This window comes from Dryobates pubescens, chromosome 24 (genome assembly GCF_014839835.1).
Source record: "Dryobates pubescens isolate bDryPub1 chromosome 24, bDryPub1.pri, whole genome shotgun sequence".
Taxonomy (NCBI): Eukaryota; Metazoa; Chordata; class Aves; order Piciformes; family Picidae; genus Dryobates; species Dryobates pubescens.
The window spans coordinates 2,301,365-2,329,256 of NC_071635.1; the positions used below are offsets into that span (position 1 = coordinate 2,301,365).

Consider the following 27,892-nt stretch of genomic DNA (forward strand, 5'->3'; position numbering starts at 1 on the left):
CCCATCCCTGGAGGTGTTCAAGGATCATGGAATCACTAAGGTTGGAAAAGATCTCAGACATCATCAAGTCCAACCTGTTACCTAACACCTCCTGACTAATTAAACCATGGCTTCAAGTGCCACATCCAATCCTTTTTTGCACACCTCCAGGGACGGTGATGTGTGCCCATGGCACTTGGGGCCATGGTTTGATGGCCCTGGTGGCATTAGGCTGATGGTTGGACTCAGTGATCTTAGAGGGCTTTTCCAATCCAAACCATTCCATGCTTCTCTTTGGAGATGCAAGCATCTCAGTTGAAGCAGCTTTGTAAATAACACAATGCCTGCCTGCTAGAAGAGGAGAGATGGCCTTGGGGGGCTGGGAAATGGGCAACAGTCTTCCATACCTTTCCTTTTTTTCCTTCTGGCTGCATGCTGACAACATTCAATTCCTTTTCAAGGCTGTCTGAAGTCATGAACGAGGTGACAAGTAACTCCTTGTCTACGTGCACAAAATCTGGGCCTTCTCCTCTTTCTTCTCCAAATGGAAAGCTAACCATTGCTAGTCCCAAACGTGGCCAGAAAAGGGAAGAAGGATGGAAGGAGGTTGTGAGAAGGTAAGCAAGACATTCCCCTAGCTCCCCCTTGTTGATGTCCTTCTGCAGCGTTTTATCCTGCTGCAAGCTGCCAAGAGGTCCAGCAAGCACCTGCTGTGTGCTGGCCTCTGCAGAAAGCCTCCAAGGAGGCTGTTAGGTGTTCCTCATGGAGCATCTGAGCATCCCTGCAGGAAGTCCCCTCCTGTGGCATGATGCTGAGTCAATAATGAAGCAGCTTCCCCCACTTGCCACCCATCCTTTCCCTGCTGTCAGCTGGAGCCTCACAGCCAGACCCCCAGAGAGAGTGGGGAGCAGTTCAGGTCCCACAGTAGAACAATCTGCTCAGCTTGGATCAGACAACTGGAAGATGTAGACATGGCACTTTGGGACATGGCCTAATGGCTGTGGTGGGTTTGGGTCAACATTTGGACTCGGTGATCTTGGAGGTCTTCCCCAACTGCAGTGGTCTGTGACCTGGTGCAGCCCTTTCTGGGGCTCCTTCTTTGAGCAGACCTGATAAGGTGTCACAAACCTTCCGCTCCCTAGGTGGAACCATGACTGCTAACACCACAGTTGTGCCCTGCCTGCCCACTGCTCTGTGCCATGGAAGCATTCCCCACTTAAGAGTGTTTCTTTTTTGCACAGATCCAAGAAGGTTTCCGTGCCATCAACTGTGATTTCCAGAGTCATTGGCAGAGGAGGCTGCAACATCAATGCCATCCGTGAGTGCACAGGAGCTCACATAGACATTGACAAGCAGAAGGACAAAACTGGGGACAGGATCATCACCATAAGGTAGGCAGGCTCCTCCCCTTGCCTCTTCCAGGAGGTTGCTGCTCATCCTACAACACTTTGCTCTGTAGCAAAAGGGAAGAGGCTTGACCTTGTTGTCCCTGGAAAGAGCACTTTGAGGCGGGGGAGACTGATAGGGTGGGGAAACTGAGGACAACTGCCAGGGGCTTGTTGCCTCGACCCTCAATATTGCAAGACCAGGATGGATGAGGCCTTGAGCAACCTGCTCTTATGTGTCAGGAGGTTGGAGCTGGATGATCTTGAAGGTCCCTTCCAACCCAACCCCTTCTGTGATTCTAAGGCTTGTGAGATGAGCATAAACACGAGGATTTTGAACTATTTGGGGCTTCAGAGCTACTTTTCTGTCTGCTGGCATGGCTATTAGGATATTATTTTTTATATGATTATAATTATTGGGTATTAGGAGCAATTTCTTCCCAGCAAGGCCTCTCAGGCACTGGAACAGGCTCCCCAGGGAGGTGGTGGAACCTCCCATCCCTGAAGGGATTTCAAAGAGGTGCTGATGTGGTGCAGTGGCTTAGCAGCAGTGGTGGGGTTGTGAGCTCTGGGTGAGTGGTTGGACTTGAGCTCAGAGGTCTCTTCCAGCCTCCCCAGTTGTATGGCTCTGTGGCAGACGCCAGGCTGGGCAGTGTGCTGGAGGTACTTGACTGTGTGTGTAAATGCTTTGGATGCACTGTCCCTTTTCGGTGGGTTCACAGAATGGGTTGGGTTGGGAGGGACCTTAAAGATTTATTGACTTGGTTTTCTCCCTCCCTCCCTTCCTGCCCAAAGGGGTGGCACAGAGTCAACCAGACAGGCCACACAGCTGATCAACGCTCTGATCAAGGACCCCGACAAGGAGATCGATGAGCTCATCCCAAAGAACCGTTTGAAGAGCTCGGCCGCCAACTCCAAGATCGGCTCAGCCGCGCCTGCCGCCTCCACAGCCGCCAACAGCTCCCTGGTGGGCATCAAAGTGACCACCGTAGCCGCTTCCTCCGCCTCCCAGACGGGCTCGGCGCTGGCCGTGCCCGCCATCTCCTCCGCATCCAGCCACAAAAGCATCAAGAACCCGGTGAGCAACGTGAGGCCTGGCTTCCAGGTGTCGCTGCCGCTGGCCTACCCTCCCCCCCAGTTCGCACACGCCTTACTGGCCGCCCAGACCTTCCAGCAGATCCGTCCTCCCCGCCTGCCCATGACGCACTTCGGAAGTACCTTCCCGCCGGCGCAGTCCACCTGGGGCCCGTTCCCCGTCCGGCCCCTGAGCCCTGCCAGGGCAACCAACTCGCCGAAACCTCACATGGTGCCTCGCCACAGCGGCCAGAACAGCAGCGGTTCTCAGGTGAACTCAGCGACTTCTTTGACGACCAGCCCCACGGCTACGACAAGTTCAGTGGCTTCTACCGTGCCTGGTTCTTCTGCCAACGGCAGCCCGAGCTCCCCCTCGGTCAGGAGACAGCTTTTCGTCACGGTGGTGAAGACCTCCAACGCCACCACCACCACGGTGACCACCACGGCCAGCAACACGAGCACGGCGCCCACCGCCGCCACCTACCCGACTCCTACTGCCAAAGAACACTACCCCGCCTCCTCCCCCTCGTCTCCCTCTCCTCCTGCCCAGCCAGCAGGTGCTTCCAGGAGCAGTCCCTCCGACTGCGCCGCCGCCGCCGCCACCTCTCCCAACAAAGGTGCAGCTCCCTCCGAGCCCGAGGCGGGCGGCGCCCCCGCGGCGGAGGCGAGCGGCGCGGCGGGCAGCAGGCAGCCCGGCTCCGGCGGCGGCTCGGCCGTGCACCCTGCTCATCAGCAGCCCCCAGGAGCTCCCCTGCCAGAGGCCAGGCCCCCTCTCCAGCAACCTCAGGTTCCTGCGCCAGATCCTCGGATGGTTGTGCCTCCAAGCCTGGCAGCCACGAGCTCCTCCGCTCCCGCGGCAGGCCCGACGCCCGCCCCCATGACCTACCCCCTGGCTCAGACGGCCATGGCGGCTTCTCAGCCCCCAGCCAAGATGGAGGCCCCGGCCATCAGGCCTCCCGTCCACGCCTCTGGGGGCGTCCATAAGAGCGCGGCCGCCGCGCAGAGCTCCTCGGTCGCAGTGCTCAACGCCAACCACATCAAAAGGCCCCACAGCGTCCCTTCCTCGGTGCAGCTTCCTTCTACCTTAAGTACACAAAGTGCTTCTCAGAACTCGGCCCACCCAGCAAGCAAGGCCGTGGGGAACAACTTCAGCGCGACTCTGCCCTTCGGGCCCTTTAGTACCTTGTTTGAGAACAGCCCAAGCTCTGCTCATGCCTTCTGGGGTGGCTCCGTCGTGTCATCCCAGACGCCCCCCGAGTCCATGCTAGCAGGGAAGTCCTCCTTCTTGCCAAACTCAGACCCTTTACACCAGTCTGATACTTCCAAAGCCCCGGGTTTTAGGCCACCCTTACAGAGGCCAGCTCCAAGTCCCTCAGGTAAGGCTGTGCTTCACCCTGGTACCTCCATGTGCTTCACTCAGAACTGCTGGGGGGGGTCATTTGGAACACTTCATGCCCTCTGCCTCGGCTTCCGTGGTCATTCATAGGCAGTCTGTCCTGCCATCAAAGGGGGCTGTGGTAGAGCTGCTTGGTGCTTCTGTAAGCAAAGTTGAGGTCGCCTTCCTTTTAGGTGTCCCTGGACATGTTCAAGACCAGGCTGGATGAGGCCTTGAGCAACCTGGGCTAGTGAGAGGTGTCCCTGCCCCTGGCAGGGGGGTTGGAACTGGATCATCTTGAAGGTCCCTTCCAACCCACCCCATTCCATGCTAGAAGTCACACCGAGGCATCCAGTTTGCCCTTCCAGTCCACTCTTTGGAGATAGCCGAGGTTGTTTGACTCGGAGATCTCTTTTTCCAACCAAAACAACTCCCTGGTTCTGTGAACTTTCCACTGTTGTTTCCCCCTCCCTTCTCCTACTTTGTGATAACTTGCTTTGTGCCCTTGAGGCTGCTGGAAAACAGGCAGCACCTTCAAAGCGTTAGGATGATAAAACCAGTCGTGTTTTGATGGGAACCTGCCATGAGAGGTGTTCTCTTCATTACCACATTGAAACAAAGGCCTTGGTTTCACTGATTGCTTTTGCAGCAAGATGTTTGACCTTCTGCACAGAGCAGGCAAAGGGCTGTCCCAGAACTACTTCTGTGGCTTCCAGAAAGAACAGGCACAGCTGGCTGAGTAGGAGCTGTGAGGTGTTGGTGGAGCTGTGGTTAGGGAATCCGGAGCTCTAACAGCTGCCTTTTGCATCCTTTGTGAACATCACTGTGTTGAGTAACTTTTGAGGTGCTCCTCAGGAATTCTGTCAGCTTGCTGTGCTTCTCCCTTGGAGCATTTTGACTGTGGCAGGCTCTGCCCTGCCTGCCACTTGAGTGTGCCCATCGGTTCCTGAGCAGGAGCAGTGTCCTCACCGTTGTGCTGCTGTTCACCATACTCACCACCATCCTACTGCTACCTCAGCAGTGCCTCTCTTGGAAGGCTGCAGCCACAGGAGATGAACTTGGAGGTGTCTGCAGAGTCAGGACCTGTTCTGTTAGCTCATGGTGAAGTAGTGGCCTGAAGAGTGGCATAAGCTGGTGATGGGTGATGCCTGCACCAGGCAGCGGCAGTGCTGCTTCAGTCTCCTGCCTGGCACTGCTGAAGGGAAGGGTTTTTATCCTTACTAACTCTACAAATTTAAGTCTTTTGTCCTTATGAGCACAAGGGTGAGGAGCCTCAGCAGCTGGGTGGTAACCAGCTTCCTTACCAGTGGAGGTTTAGTGGCTGTTGGCTTTTTCCCCTTTCTTTATTGAGGAGAAGATTCAGGGAGTAGCACTTCCTGCTGTTGGGATCTTCTTGGTGCCATTCGGTCACACTACATCACCATTTTCCTAAGCAAGGGAAAAGGTATCCCTGGCTTGCTACAAAAACCTGTTTTCAGTGCTGGTCATGGCACACAGGGATGGCATTCTGGAAGGGAAAGGTGGATGGAGAGAGTCTGCAAAGCTGTAGCATTATTGTCACCATTTCTGGCACAGGAAGTACAGAAATCTGAATCTCTAAAGTCTCTAAATCCTTCAGCATTATTTTCACCATTCTTAGTCCAAAATGGTGCTTGAGAAAGTCCAAACCCCTAGAAAATGTAAACTGCAGCTTACTGGAATGCTCAGTTCCCTTTCCAGTGCCCAGTGATAATCAAATCTGTTCCATTTCCTTCCTTTCTTGGCACTCTGGGTGTGGAACTGTTCTTGGTTTACACAGCAGAGCTGCCACACCACCAGAACCTGCAGAGTGTGAAGCTTAAGATTCCCAATTCCCTTTGAGGAAGGGTCACCCACCTCCCACCCTCCCCCCCTAGAAGCTGATCAGCCCAAAGCTTTCCTTCCTTCTTGGATTGTTTCCATGATGTGGACAACCCCTTGATGGAACTCCCAGGGTCACCTGTGCCACTTTCTCTCCTAGGTATCGTCAGTATGGATTCACCCTATGCTTCTGTAACACCTTCTTCTACTCACCTGGGTAACTTTGCCTCCAACCTTTCTGGAGGTCAGATGTATGCACCTGGGACATCCCTTGGAGGAGCACCTGCAGCTGCTAATTTTAACAGACAGCATTTTTCCCCTCTCAGTTTATTGCCTCCATGTTCATCAGCATCAAACGGTGAGTGGGAGGCGTTGGGAGGCTGTTGTGGCCTCCTGCACAGCCTGCCCTCGGGGGGGGAAGCTTTGCTGCTTCAGGTTTGGAGCTCCTGTTTCAAACCTCTTTGCACTCACACGTTTTGAGATAGAAAATGTTCTTGTGCACATTCTGATCTCACAGAGTGGCAGGGTTGGAAGGGACCTCTGGAGATTAATGCAGTCCAACCCCTTTGCCAAGGCAGGGTCACCCCAGGCAGGTCACACAGGAGCACATCCAGATGGGTCTGGAAAGTCTCCAGAAAAGAAGACTCCACCACCTCTCTGGGCAGCCTGCTCCAGTGCTGTGGCACCCTTAAATTGAGGAAGTTCCTCTTCCTGTTCAGATGAAACTTCTGATGGTCAGGTTTGTGCCTGTGACTCCTTGTGCTGTCCCTGGGCACCACTGAACAAAGCCTGGTCCCAGCCTCCTGACAACCACACTGGAAGTATTGATCAGCACTGATGAGAATCCCCTCAGGCTGCTCTTCTCCAGATTGAGGAAATTGAGGTTGTTCAGGCTGGATAAGAGGAGGCTGAGATCTCTACAAGTCCCTGAAAGGAGGCTGCAGTGAGGAGAGGCTTGGTCTCTTCTCCCTAGTCTCAGGTGATAGAAGGAGAGGCAATGGCCTGAAACTGTGCCAGGGGAGGCTTAGGCTGGAGATCAGGCAAAAATGTCTTTGCTGCAAGAGTGGTCAGAGGTTGGAAGAGGCTGCCCAGGGAGGTGGTGGAGTCCCCAGCCCTGGAGGTGTTCAAGAAACCTGTGGCCATGGCACTTGGGGCCATGGTGGGTTTGGGTTGGACTGGATGATCTTGGAGGGCTCCTCCAAGCAGCACAATTCGGTGCCTCTATGATAGGTGTGCGGTGCCCGTTGAGCAGGAGCTGCCTTTCCTAACCCCTCTCCCTGCTCTTCCTGCAGAATCTCCTGCTCAGTCGGTGTCCTCTGGAGTCAGAGCACCATCTCCCACCCCTTCAGCAGTGTCCTTGGGATCAGAGAAGCCCAGCAACGTTTCTCAGGACAGAAAAGTTCCTGTCCCCATCGGGACCGAACGCTCCGCACGCATCCGACAAACTGGAACTTCTGCTCCCTCTGTCATTGGGAGCAACCTGGCTGCTCCAGTGGGGCACAGTGGCATCTGGTCCTTCGAAGGTATAGGTGGCAATCAAGGTATGTGGTGGTCCTCCATGTCCCTCTGCTTGCAGCTAACCCCAGGCTTGTGTTCTCCTCGCTCACCTTTGCAAGGATGATGCAGAAGTGCAGGAGCTTCCTGGGCAGTTGGAGCAGGCCCCTTTTGGTTGCTCTCCCATCCTCTTAATTGTGTTGTCAGAAGGTCTCAGAGAACCTCAGAGCTTCTGAAACGCCCTGGCTGCTTGCTCAAAGCCAAGAAATAAGAGGGACAAGAAAAGCAGAGGGTTTCCAAGGCTGAGCTGAGCTAGGAAGAATCCTGAGGAGAGGTGCAGCCTTTCCTTCTTTAATGGCCAGGAGTTAAGGTTTAGCTGTAACCCACAGCCAGGCTGGAGCCTTTGCTGCTGGGAGTGGGCAGCTAGTTAGGAGCTGCAGTGTCCCACATGGGAGCTGGCTTTGTGTGCATCCCTGCTTGTTAGCTTTTCACTAAGCCAAGCCTCTGGGCTCCAGTGAAGAGCTCAGAGTTCGTTCAGAACTTGTTCCTGGCAGGGCAGCTTCTCTCAGCAGACACCTCAGGAGGCTTGCATGCAGTTGAGGAGACTGCTGCAGGCTTTGCAGATTGGTTGGGGGGTGGATTTTGGTTTTGTTTGGGGATTGTTATTTTTGTTCTCTCTTGGGATGAGAGGGAGGGAATTCTGAGACCATGGTGGACAGGAGCTCTGGAGGCCATGTCAGCCTCCTGCACAAAGTGGGATTTGTGTGAGGGTGGACTGGGTTGCTCAGGGCTTTATCCAGTCTGTTCCTGAAGACCTCTAAGGCTGGTAGCTGCTCAGCCTTTTGGAGCAACCTGCTCCACTGCCTGGCTGAGGAGGCCAACCAGCTTAGGGCTTTGATAGGCTGACTCTGCACAGGCTTTGCATGCAAGGAGTGTTCTGCCCTGGAATACCTTTTTCCCAGACACCAAAGTGCCAGGATGTAGCCAGCTTTTTGGGGTTTGCTTCACTGGTGGTCTCTCTCCCACCTGTGCTATTGATCCTTTAGGGATGGGATGGCTTTGTTTGCATTGCCCTAGCTGTGCAGGTTGCCCTTCCTGTCTGCTCTGCTGCTCTCTCCACTTCCACTGCCTCAAGATTTTGATGCTCAGTTCAGACTGATCAGTGATGAGTCTTAGGATTGCTTCAGAAATGTTCCTGTGTTCCTCCTCTGCCCCTCAAAACCAATTTCCTTATGTTTTTATCATGGAGAGGTTGAGATTTGAGTTGTAGCAGCAACACCAAGTGCCTCTGAAATGCATCCATGTAACCTGAACTGTTCCAGCTGACCACTTTCTGGGTTTGCTTCTCTGAAGTGCTCCTCTGTGTCTTGGTTCAGTAAATGTTTGATGAAGGAATGGTAGTGAAGTGGAGCACAAAGCCCTCACAGTGTGCATGCTCCTCTCAGCACCAGCCAGGCCAGGAGTGCAGCTTTGGGAGGAGAAGGGGTTGGCACAAGCACCATCTGGCCCTTAAAGTGAGGGAGAAGTGCAGAGAACTGGTGAAAGGGCTCAGGGTGCCTGTCCTGGTGTGTGCCAGGTGCCACTTCTGCTGCTCTCCATCCCACCTGCACCAAGGTTTTACTGCAGAGCTGTAGATGCCCAGCAGCTGCAAGCAGAGCAAATGACAGAAGCACAGGGGATGGAAGGGGCCTCTGGGGATTGAGTCCACCCCCTGCCTGAGCAGCATCACGTAGGGCAGGTCACACAGGAGCACAGCCAGGTGGGTTTGGAATGTCTCCAGCAGTGGAGACTCCACCGCCTCTCTGGGCAGCCTGCTCCAGTGCCCCATCAACCTTAAACTAAAGAAGTTCCTCCTCATGTTTAGGTGGAACTTCTATGGTCAAGGTGATGCCCATTACCCCTTGGTCCTGTCACTGAGGACCACTGAGAAGACTCTGGCCCCACCTTGCCGCCCCCCAAAACTGCTTTTAGAGTGGCTGGCGTGCCAAGGTTGAGGCTGGCAAGCAGGTGGTGCCCTGTCTGATGGTGGTGTGTGTGTCTCCTGTGTTGCTAGACAAAGTGGACTGGTGTCACAGCGGGATGGGCAGCCACATGATCCACAGGCCCATGTCTGACCCAGGGGTCTTCTCCCACCAAGCCATGGAGAGGGACAGCACGGGAATCGTGACGCCTTCCGGTACATTCCACCAGCCCGTTCCTGCAGGATACATGGACTTCCCAAAAGTGGGGGTAAGGACCTCCCTGCACAGGGGGCTGCTGGGCTGCCCTCTCACTGCCTGGGGCAGACCAGGGAATGCCTTAGCTTGGAAGGGACCCTAGAGATCATCCGGTGCCGAGCCCCCGCAGTGGGCAGGGACACCTCCCACCAGCCCGGGTTGCTCATGGCCTCATCCATCTCCAGGGAAGGGGCATCCCCTTGGGCACCCTCTGTAGACAGCACCAAGGGCATCCCCAACCTCCCTGGGTGCTCTGTAGACAGCTCAGCTACACTGCCTGGCCTTCAGAGTGGTGCAGGAACCTTGACCTAGTGACAGGTAACTTGCCCATGACCTGATAATGACAGGCGTGGAAAGGTTTTGCCTTGAATTCAGGCATGTCACAGAGTGCCAGGTTGGAAGGGACTCTAAGGCCCATCTGGTCCAACCTTTCTTGGTGGGGGGGTGGTTGAAATGAGCTGGCCCAGCCAGCCTGTCAGGCTGAGGCTTCAAACTGGCTGATGTGGGGGACTCCGCTGCTCCCCTTGGGAGCTGATTCCAATGCCCAGCTGTGCATTTTCTCCTGGAGTCCCATGGGAATCTCCCCAGCAGTAACCTGTCCTCATCACCCCTTGTCTTTGCCATGGGGCTCCTTGTAGAAAGGGAGTCTCCATCCTCCTGGTAGCCACTTGATGACAGCCTGAAGCCAGGCCTGAAGCCGAGGCCCTGCTCTGGCGGCGCAGCAGCAGGCTCCGGGCCCCCACTGACGCTGCTTCTCCTCCCTCAGGGCATGCCCTTCTCTGTGTATGGCAACGCCATGATCCCTCCTGTAGCCCCCATCACCGATGGTACTGGAGGCCCCATCTTCAACGGGCCTCATGCTGCTGACCCATCCTGGAACTCCCTGATCAAGATGGTCTCAAATTCCACAGAGAACAACGGGCCCCAGACGGTAACTCCCCGGCTCGGGGGCAGCCGCAGGGCTGCTGCGGCCTGCTTGGCAGCATGCAATTACCGGGGGGGGGGTTGTTCTCCTCGCTCACTGGGCAGCTCCTGAACGGCAGCCACGTCTGCAGACACGAGGGTCAAGTTGTCCTGAGGTCAAATCCTCTTCCCAAAGCAATGCAGAGCCAGGGAGCCTGCTGCTGTTGCTTCTGGGAGTGTTTGTGCCTGGCAGCTGGACAGCTTGCCTCCAGCTGAGCTTTAGCTTTCTTTTGAGCTGTTCTGGGCAGCCCCAAAGCCTGGGGGTTAAGGCTGGCTCTGGGCAGCCCCAAAGCCTGGGGGTTAAGGCTGGCTCTGGGCAGCCCCAAAGCCTGGGGGTTAAGGCTGGCTCTGGGCAGCCCCAAAGCCTTGGGGGTTAAGGCTGGCTCTGAGCACCCCCAAAGCCTGGGGGTTAAGGCTGGCTCTGGGCACCCCCAAAGCCTTGGGGGTTAAGGCTGGCTCTGAGCACCCCCAAAGCCTGGGGGTTAAGGCTGGCTCTGAGCACCCCCAAAGCCTGGGGGTTAAAGCTGGCTCTGGTCAGCCCCAAAGCCTGGGCTTTAAGGCTGGCTCTGGGCAGCCCCAAAGCCTTGGGGGTTAAGGCTGGCTCTGGGCAGCCCCAAAGCCTTGGGGGTTAAGGCTGGCTCTGAGCACCCCCAAAGCCTGGGGGTTAAGGCTGGCTCTGAGCACCCCCAAAGCCTGGAGGTAACCAAAGCTTTCTCTTTCAGGTGTGGACTGGAACTTGGACACCTCACATGAACAGTGTGCATATGAACCAACTGGGCTGAGTGGGATCAAACTTGCCTAGCCATGAGATTCCTGTTTTTTGCAGAGGAGAACACAAGTGGCAGAAACAGTTTATGTGCTCCCAGATCATTCTACTGATGTGCTTGACTGAAGTGTGTAGGCTTTTTGCAGAAGAACTTAACTAACTGACCTTTTTCTGTGAACATTGTGACCACCCATTCCCCACCATCATATGTTCCAACTTAGTTAGGCCCTTTCCTCTTTTCTTTTCCTCTCTTCTTTTTTTTTTTTTTTTGGTTTGTTTTGGGATTTATAATTTTTGGTTTGGTTTCTTTTTCTTTTTTTTTTTTTCCCTTTTGTTTTGTTTTGGTTTTTTTTTGTTGTTGTTTTTTTGGGTTCCCTCCCCTCCCCCCCCCCCCCCCCCCCCCCTTTTGTTTTTTGTTTTGGACATAACTTTCTGTTGAAGCTGTTCTTTGGCTGGTTGGTTTTAGTACTGTAAACTGCTTCTGAGCAAACACAGAAAATTTAGCAAAATTATGTAAACTTGATCCTGAAGTTTTAGAATGGCAAATAAATGTACAATTGTTTACATAACAAACAACAACAACAAAAAAAACAATGGCTAAGCAGAAAGTAAATTTCAATATGTCAGTATAGAGGCTCTACTTTATGTAGACTTAAATTAATGTGAGATATGTACCTTCATATTCAGAAATCTGGATGTTTCCTTCATACATTAAACTATTAATAAGCATACCTTTTCTGCTGGTGTGAGTTTTAAGTGCTGGTTTGGTGGCAGGCTGAACAGGAGCCAGCAGTGTGCCCAGGGGGCCAAGAAGGCCAAGGGCATCCTGGCCTGCATCAGGAGCAGGGTGGCCAGCAGGAGCATACCCAGGTCCATACATGTGCCCTTAGGTGATGCTCTAAATGAAAGCAAGCTCTTTTGTCCAGCTGTCTGATCAGCTGGCAGACAAAACCCCCTCTGTGAAGAGCTGGGTGGAGCAAATGAACAGGAGAGCTGTGAAGAAACAGGACTGAGACTGCAGGTGAGCACCTTCCTGTGAGCAGTGCCCTGCCAGGCTCCTCTAGGACCTTGAGCCCTCTTCTGGTTTTTGTTTCTTCGCTTGATCCTTCAGTGCTCTTCAGGATGATTGGAAATGATCCTCCCTGGGAAGTAAGATGCTCAGGGTTTGTCATCCCGAATTCTGCTGGGCAGAAGAGCAGAGCCTCTCCGAGGGTGGAGTTTCTTACCTATGGTTTATTGACTTAGAAAGTGAAATGGGGGCAAGGAGAGCAGAGGCTGGGTGCTACCTGTGTGTGGTATCAGCCACAGGGAGGAGGGAGGGGATAGGGAGGAGGGAGGGGATAGGGAGGAGGGAGGGGATAGGATGGATTAGAGACATTTTAATTTTCTTTTTCTCCTTAGACTTTTTTTTTATATAGTTTATATGTAATGCTCTTTATTAGACCAATTTAAAAGGGGGAGGGGGGCGGGGAAAGCCACGTTTTTGGGCTGTGGGAAGGTGATCTAAGTTTAGGAAGGGAACCAACCTCTGGTGGGAGGCTGGAGGTGTGGATCTGGAGGCAGCAGCAGCAGCGTTGCGAGGGCGCGGTGGCAGAGGCCAGCAGGCAGCGCTCGCAGCGAGCCAAGGCTGCGTCCCAGCCGCTCGGGAGCTGCCGGCCGCCTCCCCGCCCCTGCGCTGCCCGTGCCCTGCCTCCTGCCCTCACTCAAGATGGCCGCCGCGGGGCCGGAAGCGCGCCGCCGCGCCGCCTCCCCACGCGCGCCGCCCGCCGCCTCGGGCCGCGGGGGCCATGTGGCGGCTGGCGCGCGCGCGGCGCTGGGCGCCTCCCGCCGCGGCGGCCCCGCGGGCGGCGGCGAGCGGCGGCCCCGGCGCCTGGTACGAGAATGTGGCGCGATCGGCGCCGGTGCACTGGGCCGAGGAGGCTTTCCTGTCGCTGCAGGCGGCCGGCGAGCTGCCGTGGTGGGCCGCCATCGCCTGCGGCGCCGCCCTGCTCCGCACCGCTGTCACCCTGCCCCTGGCCGCGCACCAGGGCCGCCTCCTGGCCAAGGTGGGTGCCCGCCGGTGGGGCGGCCGGTAACGGCCCCCGGGAATTAGCTGCGTGCGGGGGGGAGCCGAGGGGAAAGGCTGGCGCCGGCCCCAGGGCCGAGCGGTGTGCAGGGGGCGCTGCGGGGAGCGCCTGGCCCGGGGCCGCGGCGCAGGAACATTGCCCCTTCCTTCCAGCTAGCTGGAAAACCTGCAGCCGGAGATCAAAAGCCTGGCTCAGCGGCTCCGCTACGAAGTGTCTGTCCGTGGGAAGCAGACGGGTTGGTCTGAGAAAGCGGCCAGGTAAGGTGGTGGTGGTGGTGCGAACCCGGACCGAGGGGTGGCAGGAGGGGAAAAGTCCTTCGAGCAAGGCTGCCGGAAAGGTTCTGCTGTTGCCCAGGGCTTGGCTTTTTCTTGCTGCTTCTACGGCTTGTCTGCATCAGAGTCGTGAGAGAAAGAGCTTGGCAGAGGAGCGGGGTGGTTGGCAGGGGAGGGGGCTGGTTGGACGTGGTGCCTGGGGTGAACTTCGTAGAGCAGGGTTGTGGGTTGGACTTGGTGATCCTGAGGGTCTCTTCCAACCTGAATGATTCTGTGAGGCATAGCTGAAGAAGGCTTTGAGGTGGTCTGGAGCTGCACCTAAGGAAGCTGTGCTGGCACGGTGTGCATGCTCCGGGCTTGCTCTTCGCCGAGGTGAAGCAGTTGCCCCCGGCGGACAGGAGGGGACTTGGTTTGTCTTTCCTTCCCCAAGGCTGCACTTCCAGAGGAACCTGCGGAGGCTGATCACGGAGCTGTACGTCCGAGACAACTGCCACCCCTTCAAGGCCACTCTGCTGCCCTGGGTGCAGGTCCCCATGTGGCTTTGTGTGTCCCTGGCTCTGCGCAACTGCAGCGTCGGCGCCGCCGGCCCGGAAGGTGACTGAGCTGGGAGCGCCCCAGAGCAGGCAGCCTGGGCTCCCTGGCTGCCTGTGGGGACACTCTTCATCACCACAGCCCCCTGAGCTTGGTGTCTAGATGGAACAGGACCTGCCCCACTGCTCTTAGGCATTCTCCTCCCCCTTTACTCTGCCCCCATGAGACCTCACCTGGAATGCTGTCTTAGTCAGGAGGTGTTAGGTGTTAATAGGTTGGACTTGATGATCCCTCAGGTCTTTTCCAACCTTATTGATTCTGTGATAAGAGGGACAGGGACCTGCTGGAGAGAGTCCAAGGGAGGGCCACAGGTATGATTCAGGGACTGGAGCACTGCCTGATGAGGAGAGGCTGAGAGCCCTGGGAGTGGTTAGTCTGGAGAGGAGACTGAGAGGGGATCTGATCAATGTCTATCAATATCTGAGGGAGGGGACAGGCTCTGCTCACTTGCACCCTGGGATAGGACAGGGGGCAGTGGATATAAACTCCAGCACAGGAGGCTCCACCTCAGCATGAGGAGGAACTTCTGCACTGTGAGGGTCACAGAGCCCTGGAGCAGGCTGCCCAGAGAGGTTGTGGAGTCTCCTTCTCTGGAGCCGTCCCAGCCCCATCTGGATGTGTCCCTGTGTGACCTGTGCTGGATTCTATGCTCCTGCTCTGCCAGAGGGGTTGGACTTGGTGATCTCCAGAGGTCCCTTCCAACCCCTAGCATCTTGTGATGGAGAAGTAGCTGTTAACATTAAGGGGTTAATGGAGTTTGTCCTGTAGATAAAACCTACCTACAGACTTGGGTGGTTTGGCTGTGGATGTCCCCTCCCTGGAGGTGTTCAAGGCCAGGCTGGATGAGGCCTTGAGCAAGCTGGGCTGGTGGGAGGTGTCCCTGCCCATGGCAGGGGGGTGGAACTGGGTGGTCTTGTCCCTTCCAACCCAACCCCTGGTATGATTCTGTGGTTGTTACCCTTGGTACAGTTCTGGCTGACTTGAGGCAGCAAATCCTACTGAGTTCTGTGTTTCCTTTACTCCTGCAGTGAAAGAACAGCTTTCAGCTGGTGGAACCTTGTGGTTCCCAGACCTCACAGCACCAGATTCCACCTGGATTTTGCCAGTTTCTCTTGGGCTGGTGAATTTGCTGCTAGTGGAGGTAGGTTGGAGGAGCAACCAGGATGACTCCAAGAGGAGAGTTCTGTTCACAGCACTAAGACAGCGCTGCCCAGGTGACAGAAGGGCACTTCCAAGTTATCTATCACTGCTTTATTTGCCCTGGGCAGAGCTGAACAGTTCTGTTGCATTTGAATGTCAGGGTGCCTTGGCCAGAGGTGAGCAGACAGACCTCAGGTGTTTTATTGGCTCAGCAGAATGTAGGCTTGGCTCTCAAGCTAGTCCTGGGTTGAAGTCCTCAGGAGCTTCCTGGCTGCTGAGCATCCCAAAGCACACTTGGGGTTTGTTGCTTTGTTCTGCCCTCCAGTTATCAGTTCCTGCCTTGTGGTATTAACACCTATTAATTAACATTGTTCAGTGTTCTTAATGACAGAAGAGAGCCAGAGCTTGCTCAGGTGATTGATTAATGAATAGAAACAGCAAAGGGCAAAAAAACAGCAGAGGGAAAAAAACAAATGTGAACTTCCCCCCTTGGGGGTCATTTAATGGAGGCACTTCCTGCTGCTGCTCTTAGGTGCCTCTTCAAACTCTCACCCTCTGGATTCCATCCTGACTCCACTTTCTTCTCTCTCATTTAGAGGGGAAAAAGAAAACAAAGTAATTGTAGACCTGCTGCTGCTTCGGTTCAGTCACCCAGCAGCTGTGCTGGGTCTGTTTCTGTCAGCAGCCTCCTCTCTGAGGGCTGTGCTTCAGCTGGTGGGGCTCCTGGATGTGCTGCTAGGTCCCCTGCCAGGCTGGTAACTGTGGGTTCCTTCCCCTGCAGATCTTTGCTTCACAGAAGATGGAGGCTTCCAGGCTGCAGAAGCTTGCTACCCATTTCTTCCGAGTGGTGTCAGTGGTGATGATCCCTGTGGCTGCCACAGTCCCCTCTGTAAGTGCAGAGCTCATCCCCCTGCCACTCTGCAGCCCTCTGGGAGTGCCTGGAGCCTTCAGCATAGAACCATAGAATTGTCAGGGTTGGAAGGGACCTCAAGGCTCAGCTAGCTCCAACCTCCTGCCATGGGCAGGGACACCTCACACCACAGCATGTTGCTCACAGCCACCTCCAGCCTGGCTGCAAACACCTCCAGGCAGGAGGCTTCCACCACCTCCCTGGGCAGCCTGTGCCAGGCTCTCACCAGCACAGCACCACCTGTGGGAGGGAGGCCTCCAGCAGCCTCTTTGGTTTGCATTCTGGGCCAGCAGGGAGGAACCTGCAAGCTTCCCTTTTCTGAGCATCACTTCTGGGGCTTGGGTGGACCCTGAGAGTTTGTTAACATTCTGCTTGTGGTCTGAAAATGAGAGGAAAGCTGTTCTCTGAGGACAAAGGTTTGCTTGCTGTGGAAAGCAGCATTGTTACCAGAGCTGGAAGATAAGGTCTTAGGTAAGGAGAAGGGTTTGGGTTGGAAGGGACCTTGATGATCATGGAACCATAGAATGGGTTGGGTTGGAAGGGACCTTCCAAGGTCATAGAATGGGTTGAAAAGGTCATGAAAGATCATCCAGTCCAACCCCCCTGCCATGAGCAGGGACACATCCCCCCAGCCCAGGATGCTTAAGGCCCCATCCAAGCCTGCCTTGAACACTCCAGGGGAAGTTTCCACAGTATCCTTCACACCCTTCCCATTCTCAGGGGTTTTGCAGAGCTTTGGCAGCTGTTAGCAAAGGTTGAGGGTCTCAGGGCTGGGCTCCTCAGCTCTGCAGCAGGTGAAGCAGGTCTGTGTGCAGTGATTGAAGAGCTGCTGGCAGACCCGAGGTGACTTTCCCTCCAGAAGAGGAGGGAGGAAGCTGTGGGATGGAAGCCCCTGCTGGTGCTGGGAGGGGTTGGGTGACTTCTCTGTGTGGCTGGGGGTGGGTGACAAGCTGCCCAGAGCTGCAGAGCTGTCCTCTGCCCCTGGGGCTGACCTTGCTGCTTTGTCTCTTTGCAGTCCATGGCCTTGTACTGGCTGAGCTCCAGCCTGGTGGGGCTCTCGCACAACCTCCTGCTGCGCTCTCCGCCCGTCCGCCGGCTCTGCCTCATCCCAAGGACCAAGTCCGAGTCTGACACCCCCTACAGGGACCTCCTGGCTGCCTGGGCTGCCAAGTACAGCTTCAGGAGATGAGGGCACCTGCCTGGCCCTCAGGTGTGCCCTGGCTGACTGGGGGCTGCTGCTTCCCCGAGCCGTGTTCCCTGCGCTCGTATTTATTTGCCAATAAAGCCCTGGCTGACCTGCAGCACGAGCTGGGGTTTGTGGGCTGCTTCTTACAGAGGGGAAAAGCCCTCTGGGATCATCCAGTCCGACCAGCAGCCCAGCACCACCATGGCCACTGAGACCATGGCCACACAAACCCTGACCACAGCTTTCTGGAAGACCTCCAGGAATGAGGACTCCACCACCTCCCTGGGCAGCCTCTTCCAACCCCTGACCACTCCTGCAGCAAAGACATTTCCCTTATCCAGCCTAAGCCTCCCCTGGCACAATTTCAGGCCATTGCCTCTCCTCCTCTCACCTGAAGCTAAGGAGAAGAGACCAACCCCCAGCTCCCTGCAGCCTCCTTTCAGGGACTTGTAGAGAGCAATGAGGTCTCCCCTCAGCCTCTTCTCCTCCAGTTCCCTCAGCTGCTCCTCCCCAGCCCTGTTCTCCAGACCTTTCCCCAGCTCTGTTGCCCCTCTCTGAACCAAACCTGTCCCCAGGATTGAAGGTGTGGGCTCAGCAGTGCCCAGTCCAGGGGCACCATGCCCAGGGTGCTAGAGGGGGGCTGGCTGTTCCCTGCCAGAGTAGTTGGTCCTTTGCCTGTCCTGGTTGTCCTTTGTGGTTGTTTAGTGGGGAGCCCAAGTGCCTGCTTCCCAGCTGGGTTGCTAGGGTGGGTTCCCTGAGGCACCAGAGCCTTCCCAAGGGCTAAGTGATCACCTTGGGCTCTCCAGCCCCATGGTTCCTGGGGGTGAGGAGCAGTGCTGCAGTGGTTTGGGCTGTGCTGCTGCACACACGGGGGTGCTCAAGCTCTGCCTGGGCGAGCAGCAGATCAAACTCTCCCTTCTGCCTTTCATCTTGGCCTGGTTTCAGCATCTAATCAGCCCCTGCCCTGCAGAGTACACTGCTCTTCCACCCCGCTGCCACAGCCCTTTGAAGTGCCCTGCTGTGTAGCCCTGCTGAGCCCTGAAATAACCAGGAGCTCCTGCTGCCTCTCCGGGCCCAGGATGCCAAGTGGAAGCTGGCAGGTGTCAGGACAATCCCTCCTGGCTGGCTTTGCAAAGCCGGCCCCGTGGCCAGCTGGCAGGAGGGATCCTCTTACTGGTTTCACTGGTGAGCTCCCAGACTGGTGTCTGACTGCCTGAGCTGGCTGCTGCTGAGCAGCTCCCTGTGCCTCTGAGGCTGTGCAGTGACAGCAGCTGCTGCCCTCTGAGCAAGGGAGGTTGCTCCAGGCGTGAGGCTGGGGGGGGTCACAGCTTTGAGAACCCTGAAAGAGAGGGGAGCAGGGGCAGTGGGCAATCTGCACCACAAACATTGCTGCAAAGCATGGCTTTACCCTCTCTTCTTCCTCCTTTTCCCTTCCTCTTTTCCCTCTCTTCCTCCATTTTACCCCTCCTTTTCTTGTTCCTCCCTTCCCTCCTCCTTTCTTCCCCTTCCCTCCTCCTTTCTTCCCCTTCCCTCCTTCTTTCCTTTTTACCCCCTTCCTCCCCTTCCCTCCCCCTTCCTCCCTTTCCCTCCCCCTTCCTCTCTTCTTATTTTTCCCTTTCCCCTTTGTTTTGTTTTCTTTTCTATTTTATTGTATGCTTTCCCCCTGCCCTTTCCCCAGACTCATTCTGGCTGGAAAAGACCTTTCTGCTCGGTGTCCCTGGGGGGTTTTCCCCCTTTTCTGCTCGGTGTCCCTGTGGCTCCTTGCTGCTTTGCTAACTGAATTCCTCCCTCCTCCTCCTCCTTTGGCCTCTCAGCTGTGTGGGATGATTTCAGTTCCTTAACTCCAGGACTGTCTTTGCTGCAGGGTCAGGGTGGCAGCTGGGTCCTTAGGTCCCTGGGGAAGGTGCAGCCCTGGCAGAAGGAGCACAGCGAGAGGCTGGAGCCAGGTCCAGCGATCCCAGAGCAGCTCCGAGTTTCCTCTGGAGCCACTCTGCAGCTCAGGGGGGGGTTATTTAGTTTAGTCCCTAAGTGCTTGCTCCAGGGAGTGCAGCTAATAATGCTCTGGGTTTGCAAAGCAAACAAGCCCAGATTAATTGGATAATAAAAGCTTTGCTGTGCTTGCATTTCTCCCTCCCCCCTCCTCTTTAGGAGCTATTAGTGGAGGGCTGGGAGATAAGCTGTGTTTGGAGATCTTCGGAGGAACCATTCCAGCAATGAGTCCCCAGGGCCTGGCTCTGCACATGGCTGCAATTTCTGAGCTCTCTAGCTGGGGACCTTTTCCCCTTCAGATTATCCAGAATCAGCTAATTGGAGAGCCAAGGGGCAGCAGTGCCTCGAAATGCTTCCTAGCTCCTCTGGGCTACAGCACCAAGGTGTTGACAGGAGGGTGGCTCAGGAAGGACAGGGACTGGGAGGGGAGGGACAGCAAAGGGCTGCAGAGATGCTGCAGGGACTGGAACTGCTCTGATGAGGAGAGACTGGGAAAGTTTGGGGCTGTTTAGGGCTGCAGAGATGCTGAGGGGACTGGAACTGCTCTGATGAGGAGAGACACAGAGAGTTTGGGGCTGTTTAGGGCTGCAGAGATGCTGCAGGGACTGGAACTGCTCTGATGAGGAGAGACTGGGAAAGTTTGGGGCTGTTTAGGGCTGCAGAGATGCTGAGGGGACTGGAACTGCTCTGATGAGGAGACACACAGAGAGTTTGGGGCTGTTTAGGGCTGCAGAGATGCTGAGGGGACTGGAACTGCTCTGATGAGGAGACATTGAGAGAGTTTGGGGCTGTTTAGGGCTGCAGAGATGCTGGGGGGACTGGAACTGCTCTGATGAGGAGAGACAAAGAGAGTTTGGGGCTGTTTAGGGCTGCAGAGATGCTGAAGGGACTGGAACTGCTCTGATGAGGAGAGACTGAGAGAGTTTGGGGCTGTTTAAGCTGGGAACCCAAACCAATTCTGTGGTTCTATAGGGCTGCAGCTGTGTGTTTAGCTCCCCAGTGGAAACATTCAGGTTGGGGTGAGAGTTGTGCTTCCCTCAGAGCAAGCAGTGAAGGTTTCAGGTATGAATATCCCAACCCAGGATTATTTTTCTCCAGCTGGAGCTCAGTGGTCTCACTGGGCAGCCCACTGCCTCTCAGCCTGGAGGTGGGCAGCTGAGGATGCTGGGCACACCAGGAGGATGTTTTGTTGGCCAGCTGTGAGAGAAGTCAGGAGTCACCACTGTGGCATAGTCCAGTTGATGCTACCTAGGTGCAGGAACTGGAGAAGAGAAGGCTGCAGGGAGACCTGAGAGCAGCCTTCCAGGACCTGAAAGGGCTCCAGGAGAGCTGGAGAGGGACTTTTGACCAGGGCTGGGAGTGACAGGATGGGGGACAATGGCTTTGAGCTGGGAGAGGGGAGATTGAGAGTGGAGATGAGGAGGAAATTCTTGCCCCTGAGGCTGGGGAGACTCTGGCACAGGCTGCCCAGGGAGGCTGTGCCCTCCCTGGAGGTGTTCAAGGCCAGGCTGGATGCAGCCTTGAGCAAGCTGTGCTGGTGGGAGGTGTCCCTGCCCTTGCAACTAGACAAAGGTCCCTTCCAAGCCAGCCCACCCCCTGAGCCTGAGGACTGCTCTCCCCCAGTTCATCTGGCTCCTTGTAGCCCCATGCAGGGCTTGCCAAGCTGCCATCATTTGGTCTTGGAGCTTGCTGTGTGCTGTGCAGGCAGAGCTCCGGCTCCGGGCTCCAGCTTCTCCTTGCTGTTGGGAACTGCTCTGGCTGATGGCAGCTTTTAAGACCTGCTGGTTCACGTGGAGGTCAAGGAACACGAACGGGAGAGAGTCTTCAGCTAGCATTCCTGCAGCTTGGCACGCTGGGGGGAGCACAGAGCCAAGCTTGCCTCCTCCTTTCGGCGTTCAGCTTCTGCCCGGATCCTTTTGGACTTCCAGGCAGGGAAGCTGCTCTCGGAACCTGAAGGCAGCTTCGTGTCAAGGCAGGAGGCACATCCAGCAGGAGTTTATTGCCATTGCTTTCTCCTTGCTTGTTTCCACCCTCCCCATGAATGAGGGTTAACCCAGCCCCCAGCACCCCACCTAGGAGCTTTCCCCCCAGCCCGGCTGGCTCTCTAGGATTGCCCTGCCCTAGGTGCAGGACCTTGCAACTTGGCCTTGCTGGACCTCATCAGGTTCTTCTCTGAGGTCTCCTCTGGGCTGCCTGCTTGGTGCTCAGTGTGTAGGTGTCTGGCAGCCCTGGGGCCCAGCTGCCTTTCCCTCTTTTTTGCTTCTTTATTTGTCCTCTTCCCATTTCAGGCTGCACCTTTCCCCCCTCTCTCACTGCTGTCATTTGCAGTCGCTTGAGGGAAAGAAGAAGACAGAAAAAGGAGGCAAAAAGAAAAGAGCCAGGAGCCATCGAGGGGCTGGTGTGAGATTGAGCCCTGGGTGGTGGGAAAAGTTGTTTGGAAAGCTCTGGGAGGGAGAAAAAAACCAAACCTGTGCTGACCTTGAAAGGTTTTTTAGCTCTTTTTATCTCATTGGAGCTCTTGCAGCTACACCTGGGGGTGAATTAATCCCTTCACTAGCCACGGCTGAGTGCTCAGGCAAACGTCTCCTGCAGCTGCCTGAGCATTCTGACATCCTTCTCATGCAAAGAGATGTCCCCGTGGCTGATGGTGCCTCCCAGGGGGTGGCTGAAGCCTTCTGCTGCCGAGAAAGACATCTTCTGGCTGTCACTGAACTGGAAAGCACCACTGCACTCTCTCTGCTCTGCTGCCTCAATCCATGGCTCCTCCATACATCCCCCCACCCCCTGCCCTGTCCCTGGCTCCTCTGCTCTCTCCTCCTTTGGGATTCTGGGTTCAGTTGTTTGATTCCAGACCTACTGATGGCTGCTTGTGATGCACCTTGATGTGCCCTGCACACCAAAAGGGAAGAGAATCCTCTCCTTTGGGCCCCTTGCTCCATGAAGGACATTGAGGGGCAGGAGCAGGGCCTGAGAAGGGCAGCAGAGCTGGGGAAGGGTCTGGGGAGCAGGGCTGAGGAGGAGCAGCTGAGGGAGCTGGGGGTGTTCAGCCTGGAGGAGAGGAGGCTGAGGGAGACCTCACTGCTCCTGAAAGGAGGTTGGAGCCAGGTGGGGCTTGGTCTCTTCTCCCTAGTCTCAGGGGACAGAAGGAGAGGCAATGGCTGAAACTGTGCCAGGGGAGGCTTAGGTTGGAGATGAGGAAGAGTTTCTTTGCTGCTAGAGTGGTCAGGGGTTGGAAGAGGCTGCCCAGGGAGGTGGTGGAGTCCCCAGCCCTGGAGGTGTGCAAGGAACCTGTGGCCATGGCACTTGGGGCCATGGTTTGGTGGCCATGGTGGGGTTGGGTTGCTGGTTGGAAGGGGTGACCTTGGAGGGCTTCTCCAAGTGAAACAGTTCTATGATTGCCTGGGTCTGGGTGGCTCAGCTCTGGGTGGTCTACAGCAAAAAGGAGGGGATTTGGGTTCCTGAAGTGAACAAAACAGCAACACATTTCAGCCTTACCCTTCACATCACCACTGCCCACTTTTCACCCCTGCTTTTCTCCACTGGCACTGGCCTGGACCAGCACAGCTAAGCTGGGAGGTGAAGCTGCTGCCTCTGCCACCTGGATGCATCTGCAGGCTTCTGCCAGGGCTCCCAGCGTCCTTCAGCCTCAAGCAAGCAGCTTTCCAAAGGCCTTGTGCCCCCCTGGTGCACCTTTCCTCCAGACCCCTGGTAGGTGAAGTGCTTTCTCCTCTTTAATCCCTGAGCCAGCTGCAAAGGGTTTGCCTTTGGGTTTGGGGTGGTTTGGTGGGGTTTTGGCTTGGCTCTGTTTTGTTTTGGGGTTTGTTTCGGTTGGTTTGTTTGTGGATGATTTGGTTGGTTGGTTCTTCTTCATTCTCTTCCCCTCCCTCTTCCCCTCTCTCCTTCCCCTCTCCCCTCCCTCCTTCCCCTCTCCCCTCCCTCCTTCCCCTCTCCCCTCCCTCCTTCCCCTCTCCCCTCCCTCCTTCCCCTCTCCCCTCCCTCCTTCCCCTCTCCCCTCCCTCCTTCCCCTCTCCCCTCCCTCCTTCCCCTCTCCCCTCCTCCTGAAGCACCCTTTGGGGATCTTTGGCTGTAGCTGAGGAGTGCTGTGGCTGGCAGTGCAGGGTCAGTACCCAGAAGAGGGCAGCCCTGCCCAGAGGAGCAGGAGAAGGGAGGTTTGGGGATTGTTTTTTCCCCCTCGAGCTGCACGTTGAGAGAAATCCATTTCGTTTGGCATGGCCCAAAGCGAGGCCGGGAAGGAAGGAGCTGCTAGCAGCAGAGGGGGGTAAAAAGCAATTATCTGGGCAGAGATGAAATGTCCCCGGGTGAGCTCTGGGTTTGGTTTGATTGGGTCGTTGTGGGGGTGGTCTAAAGAATCAGTTAGGATTAAAGCTCAAATTAACTCCTCCAGCATGCCCTTCCCTGCCCTTGGTGCATCGGGTACAATTGAGCAGAAGGAACAGCAGAGCAATGCCTGGCTGCTGCCGAGCTCCCAGCGCAGCCAGGCTGCTGGCTTGGTGCAGGGCTCTGGCTCAGCACCCAAACCCTGTGGCTGCTGCTGAGGCAAGGTGAAGGAGTGCTCTGAGAGGATCCTCCCCTTGCTCAGCACAGCCACTGAAGCTGCTGCTTAAGGTGAGAGACAGCCAAAGATGACCTTTAACAGTCCCTTTCACCCCAAAGCATTCCCTGATTCCTAGGTTCATGGAATAGTTTGTGCTGGGAGGGACCTTAAGCATCATCCAGTGCCAGCCTCCTGCCACGGGCAGGGACACCTCCCACCAGCACAGCTTGCTCAAGGCCTCATCCAGCCTGGCCTGGAACACCTCCAGGCAGGGGACATCCACAGCCTCCCTGGGCAACCAGTGCCAGGGTCTCCCCACCCTCACTGGCAACAATTTCTTCCTCCAGTCTAAATCTCCCCTCCTCCAGCTTCCATCCCTTCCCTCTCATCCTGTCACTCCAAGCCACTCCCTTCCCACCTTTCTTGTAGCCCCTGCAGGGGCTGGAGGGCCACTGTAAAATCTCAAGATGCCCTCTGAAGGTCCCTTCCAACCCCAAAGGTTCTGTGAGTCTCTGCTGTCCACCAGTGGAGCTGTGTCCTGAGTGCAGCACCACAAACTGCCAGCAGCCCAAGACTTAGCTCAGCATCTCAAACAACCTGGGAAGAGGAGAGGAGAAGGAGAAGGAGAAGCAGAGGAGGAGGAGAAGCAGAGGAGAAGGAGAAGCAGAGGGAGAAGCAGAGGAGAAGGAGAAGCAGAGGGGAAGGAGAAGGAGAAGCAGAGGGGAAGGAGAAGGAGAAGCAGAGGGGAAGGAGAAGGAGAAGCAGAGGGGAAGGAGAAGCAGAAGCAGAGGGGAAGGAGAAGCAGAAGCAGAGGGGAAGGAGAAGCAGAAGCAGAGAGGAAGGAGAAGGAGAAGGAGAAGCAGAGGGGAAGGAGAAGGAGAAGCAGAGGGGAAGGAGAAGGAGAAGCAGAGGGGAAGGAGAAGGAGAAGCAGAGGGGAAGCAGAAGCAGAGGGGAAGGAGAAGCAGAAGGAGAAGCAGAGGAGAGGGAGAAGGAGAAGAGAGGAGAAGGAGAAGGAGAAGAAGAAGGAAAAGATGAAGAGGAGGAGAAGAGAATTCTTCTTTGCACCCTGGGGACCTGCCTGGCTTGCTGGAGCTGGCTGCTCAGCCCGGTGCCAGAGCTAGCAGATGATTTTTAATGGCCACACCTATTGAGGCTTGTTATTCTCCTGCCTCATCCAACAGAGGATAGGATGAATGTTGCTCTGCTTCAGGACAAAATAAAACAGGCACGGGAAAGGCTTCCAAAGCTAACAATTCCTCAGCAAAAAGCAAACCCTGCCTGGGCAGCAGCAGCCTCCAGCCAGGCTGCTGCTTGCAGGCTGTGCCCATCGGTGATTTAATCACCCTTTAGTGTGCTGACTCCAGCTCTAAGCCCTAGGAACCAGCAGCTCCTGCTGCCTGCTGGCTCCTTGGGGTTCTGTGTGGCCCTTAAATGCCACTGGCAATGTGGCACTTCCAGAAGGTGGCTTTGGAGGGTGGTCCTGGCTGGTGCTGCTCCAGCTGAGCCCAGCTACTGATGCTTGTTGTGCACAGTTTAGGCCAAGGCCAGCCCTGCTCCTACCCCAGGAGATGCTGCTGGAGATGTTCAGGAGGTGTCAGCACTCCAGGAGTAGCTCCAGAGCCACTAACAGTGTGGATGGGGCACCTAGGGACCTGGTCTGAGTGGTCCTGGAGGTGCTGGGTAGAAGGTTGGACTTGCTCATGGAGGTCTTCCCCAACCTTAATGACCTTGTGAGGTGTTTTGGGATTCCTTTCAGTATTCCTCCATTCAGAACAGCAGACTGGTGGCAGCAGATGGTTTGATGGCCATGGTGGTGTTGGGTGTGCTGCTTGGCCTCAATGATCTTGGAGGCCTTGAGGATTGTTTTTAATGCAACACTTCACAAGAAGCAGAGACTCACGGAACTGCTGGGCTTGGGAGAAGCCTCTGAGACCCTCCAGCCCAGCCAGCACACCATGGCCACAGGCTTCTGCAACCCCTCCAGGGCTGGGGACTCCACCACCTCCCCAGGCAGCCTCTTCCAACCCCTGACCTTCCATCCCAGAATCAAAAGGCTGGGTTTAAATTCACTGAGTGTCTGTTCCCTTGCAAGAGAGAGGCTTCTGGGGAGCTTTGCAGCTCTCACCTGGCATTCCCAGCCCTAGGATCCCAGCTGGCACACGAGGTGTTGCTAAAAGCATTCCTGGGTTGGGGCATTCAGGGCTTTTTTTGCTTGCCAGAGGCTCCTCAGCTTCCTTGCAAGAGCAGCCTCCAAAGCAGCCAAGCTGCTGATGTAGAGCCCAGGGTGTTGGTGCTGTCCCCAGGCTCCAGCCAGCTCCAGGAGCCCACATGAACCACACAAACAATAGGATTTGTTGGGGGAGGGGGGGAGGGAAGAGACTTTCCCCCCCTCCCCTAACTCTGAAAGATGTCATTTGTTGTATTTCAGAGGCTAAGGGGCAGGGAGGAAAATTCCACTGCTTGGAGCCTGGTCCCAAGGGAATGTGTGAACGTTTTGTCTGTGGGCCTGGGGAGCAGGATCACAGAGTCACAGAATGGGCTGGGCTGGAGGGGACCTCCACAGCTCATCCAGTCCAACCCCCCCTTTGCAGTAAGCAGGGAGAGCCTCAGCTAGATCAGGTTGCCCCCAGCAAGGATGGTGAAGGGCTTCAGACAAGTCCAAGCCCAGTGTTTGGGGACAGCATTCCAGACTGGCACAGCCAAAAGCAGCTTCCCCAGGTGGCTCAGACTCGGTAGCCAAGACACTCCTGGCTACCTGAGGTCTGCTTTGGCCCTGCAGCCTCAGCACCTCAGCTGAGACCAAGCAGGGAGCCTCCCTCTGCTCTGGTGATGGAGATCCCCAACCCTGCCTCCAGTTCTGCTGCCCCCAGCAGAAGAGAGACACAGAGCTGCTGGAGTGAGTCCAGAGGAGGCCACAAGGATGATCCAAGGGCTGGAGCAGCTCTGCTGTGAGGGCAGGCTGAGGGAGCTGGGGCTGTGCAGCCTAGAAAGAAGACTCCAGGGGGACCTTTTCCCCCTATCTCCCCCCTCCTTTACCCCCTCTTCCCCTTTCTTTCTTCCTTCCTTCCTTCCTTCCTTCCCCTTTCTTTCTTCCTTCCTTCCCTTTTCTTTCCTTCTTCCTTCCCCTTTCTTTCCTCCTTCCTTCCTTCCTTCCTTCCCCTTTCTTTCTTCCTTCCTTCCCTTTTCTTTCCTTCTTCCTTCCCCTTTCTTTCCTCCTTCCTTCCTTCCTTCCCCTTTCTTTCTTTCCTCCTTCCTTCCTTCCCCTTTCTTTCTTTCCTCTCTTCCTTCCTTCCCCTTTCTTTCCTCTCTTCCTTCCTCCCCCTTGCAGAAGAGAAGAGGAAAAGGCTGGCACTGGAGCCTGGTGGGGAACCAGCATTTCTTGGCCATGTACAAACCCTTTCACAGAAACATTTGGAGCAGCTCTCTGTAGCATCCCCATTGTGTTTTTAATTCATCAGTTCCCCTGCCAAAATAACTGAGTGTGGGGCTGAGTGCTGCTCCTGCAGCTCTGTGACACCAGCAGCTCGGAGAGCAGGAGGCTGGGGGGGGACTCAGGCTCCTGCTCCGCAGCACAATGGCAGCAGCTGGAACGTGCTGGAAGTCAGGCAGGGCTCTGGGGGCTTGGGACCATCCTGTGCCTCAGCAACCTTTGTGCTGCCCAGCAGAGGGAGGTGGCATGGCCCAGCCAGGCACTGGTGACTGGTGGGGGTGGCACAAGAGCTCCTGGCTTTGAGAATCTTGGATTCACAGGATGGGTTGGGTTGGAGCCACTTCCAACCCCCTGCCATGGGCAGGGACACCTCCCCCCAGCACAGCTTGCTCAAGGGCTCATCCAGGCAGGGGACATCCACAGCCTCCCTGGGCAACCAGTGCCAGGGTCTCCCCACCCTCACTGCCAAGAATTCCTTCCTCATCTCCAGTCTAAACCTTCCCTCCTCCAGCTTCAACCCATTCCCTCTCATCCTGTCACTCCCAGCCCTTGTCCAAAGTCCCTTCCCACCTTTCTTGTAGCCCCTGCAGGGGCTGGAGGGCCACTGTAAAATCTCAAGATGCTCTCTAGAGGTCCTTTCCAACCCCAAAGGTTCTGTGAG

General features: G+C 55.9%; 2 protein-coding genes across 3 annotated transcripts in view; both read left to right on the top strand.

Moving 5' to 3' along the window:
- Positions 1-11,338, top strand: part of ANKRD17 (ankyrin repeat domain 17) — an 85,490-nt gene extending 74,152 nt beyond the window's left edge. For both annotated transcript variants that reach the window (XM_054172743.1, XM_054172745.1), the window contains exons 27-34: positions 441-596; positions 1,221-1,370; positions 2,160-3,814; positions 5,813-6,010; positions 6,945-7,193; positions 9,200-9,375; positions 10,129-10,293; positions 11,048-11,338. In XM_054172743.1, coding sequence (XP_054028718.1) covers positions 441-596; positions 1,221-1,370; positions 2,160-3,814; positions 5,813-6,010; positions 6,945-7,193; positions 9,200-9,375; positions 10,129-10,293; positions 11,048-11,107 — 2,809 coding nt within the window. In that variant the 3' untranslated portion in view covers positions 11,108-11,338. The remainder of the gene's footprint in view (positions 1-440; positions 597-1,220; positions 1,371-2,159; positions 3,815-5,812; positions 6,011-6,944; positions 7,194-9,199; positions 9,376-10,128; positions 10,294-11,047) is intronic.
- Positions 11,339-12,878: 1,540 nt separating this feature from the next.
- On the top strand, positions 12,879-17,287 carry LOC104297142 (cytochrome c oxidase assembly protein COX18, mitochondrial). Its single transcript, XM_054172655.1, has 6 exons — positions 12,879-13,136; positions 13,314-13,414; positions 13,860-14,023; positions 15,049-15,161; positions 15,942-16,049; positions 17,086-17,287. The coding sequence occupies exons 1-6, from the start codon at positions 12,879-12,881 to the stop codon at positions 17,257-17,259; spliced, it is 918 nt and encodes a 305-aa protein (XP_054028630.1). The 3' UTR covers positions 17,260-17,287.
- The last annotated feature ends 10,605 nt before the right edge of the window (positions 17,288-27,892 follow it).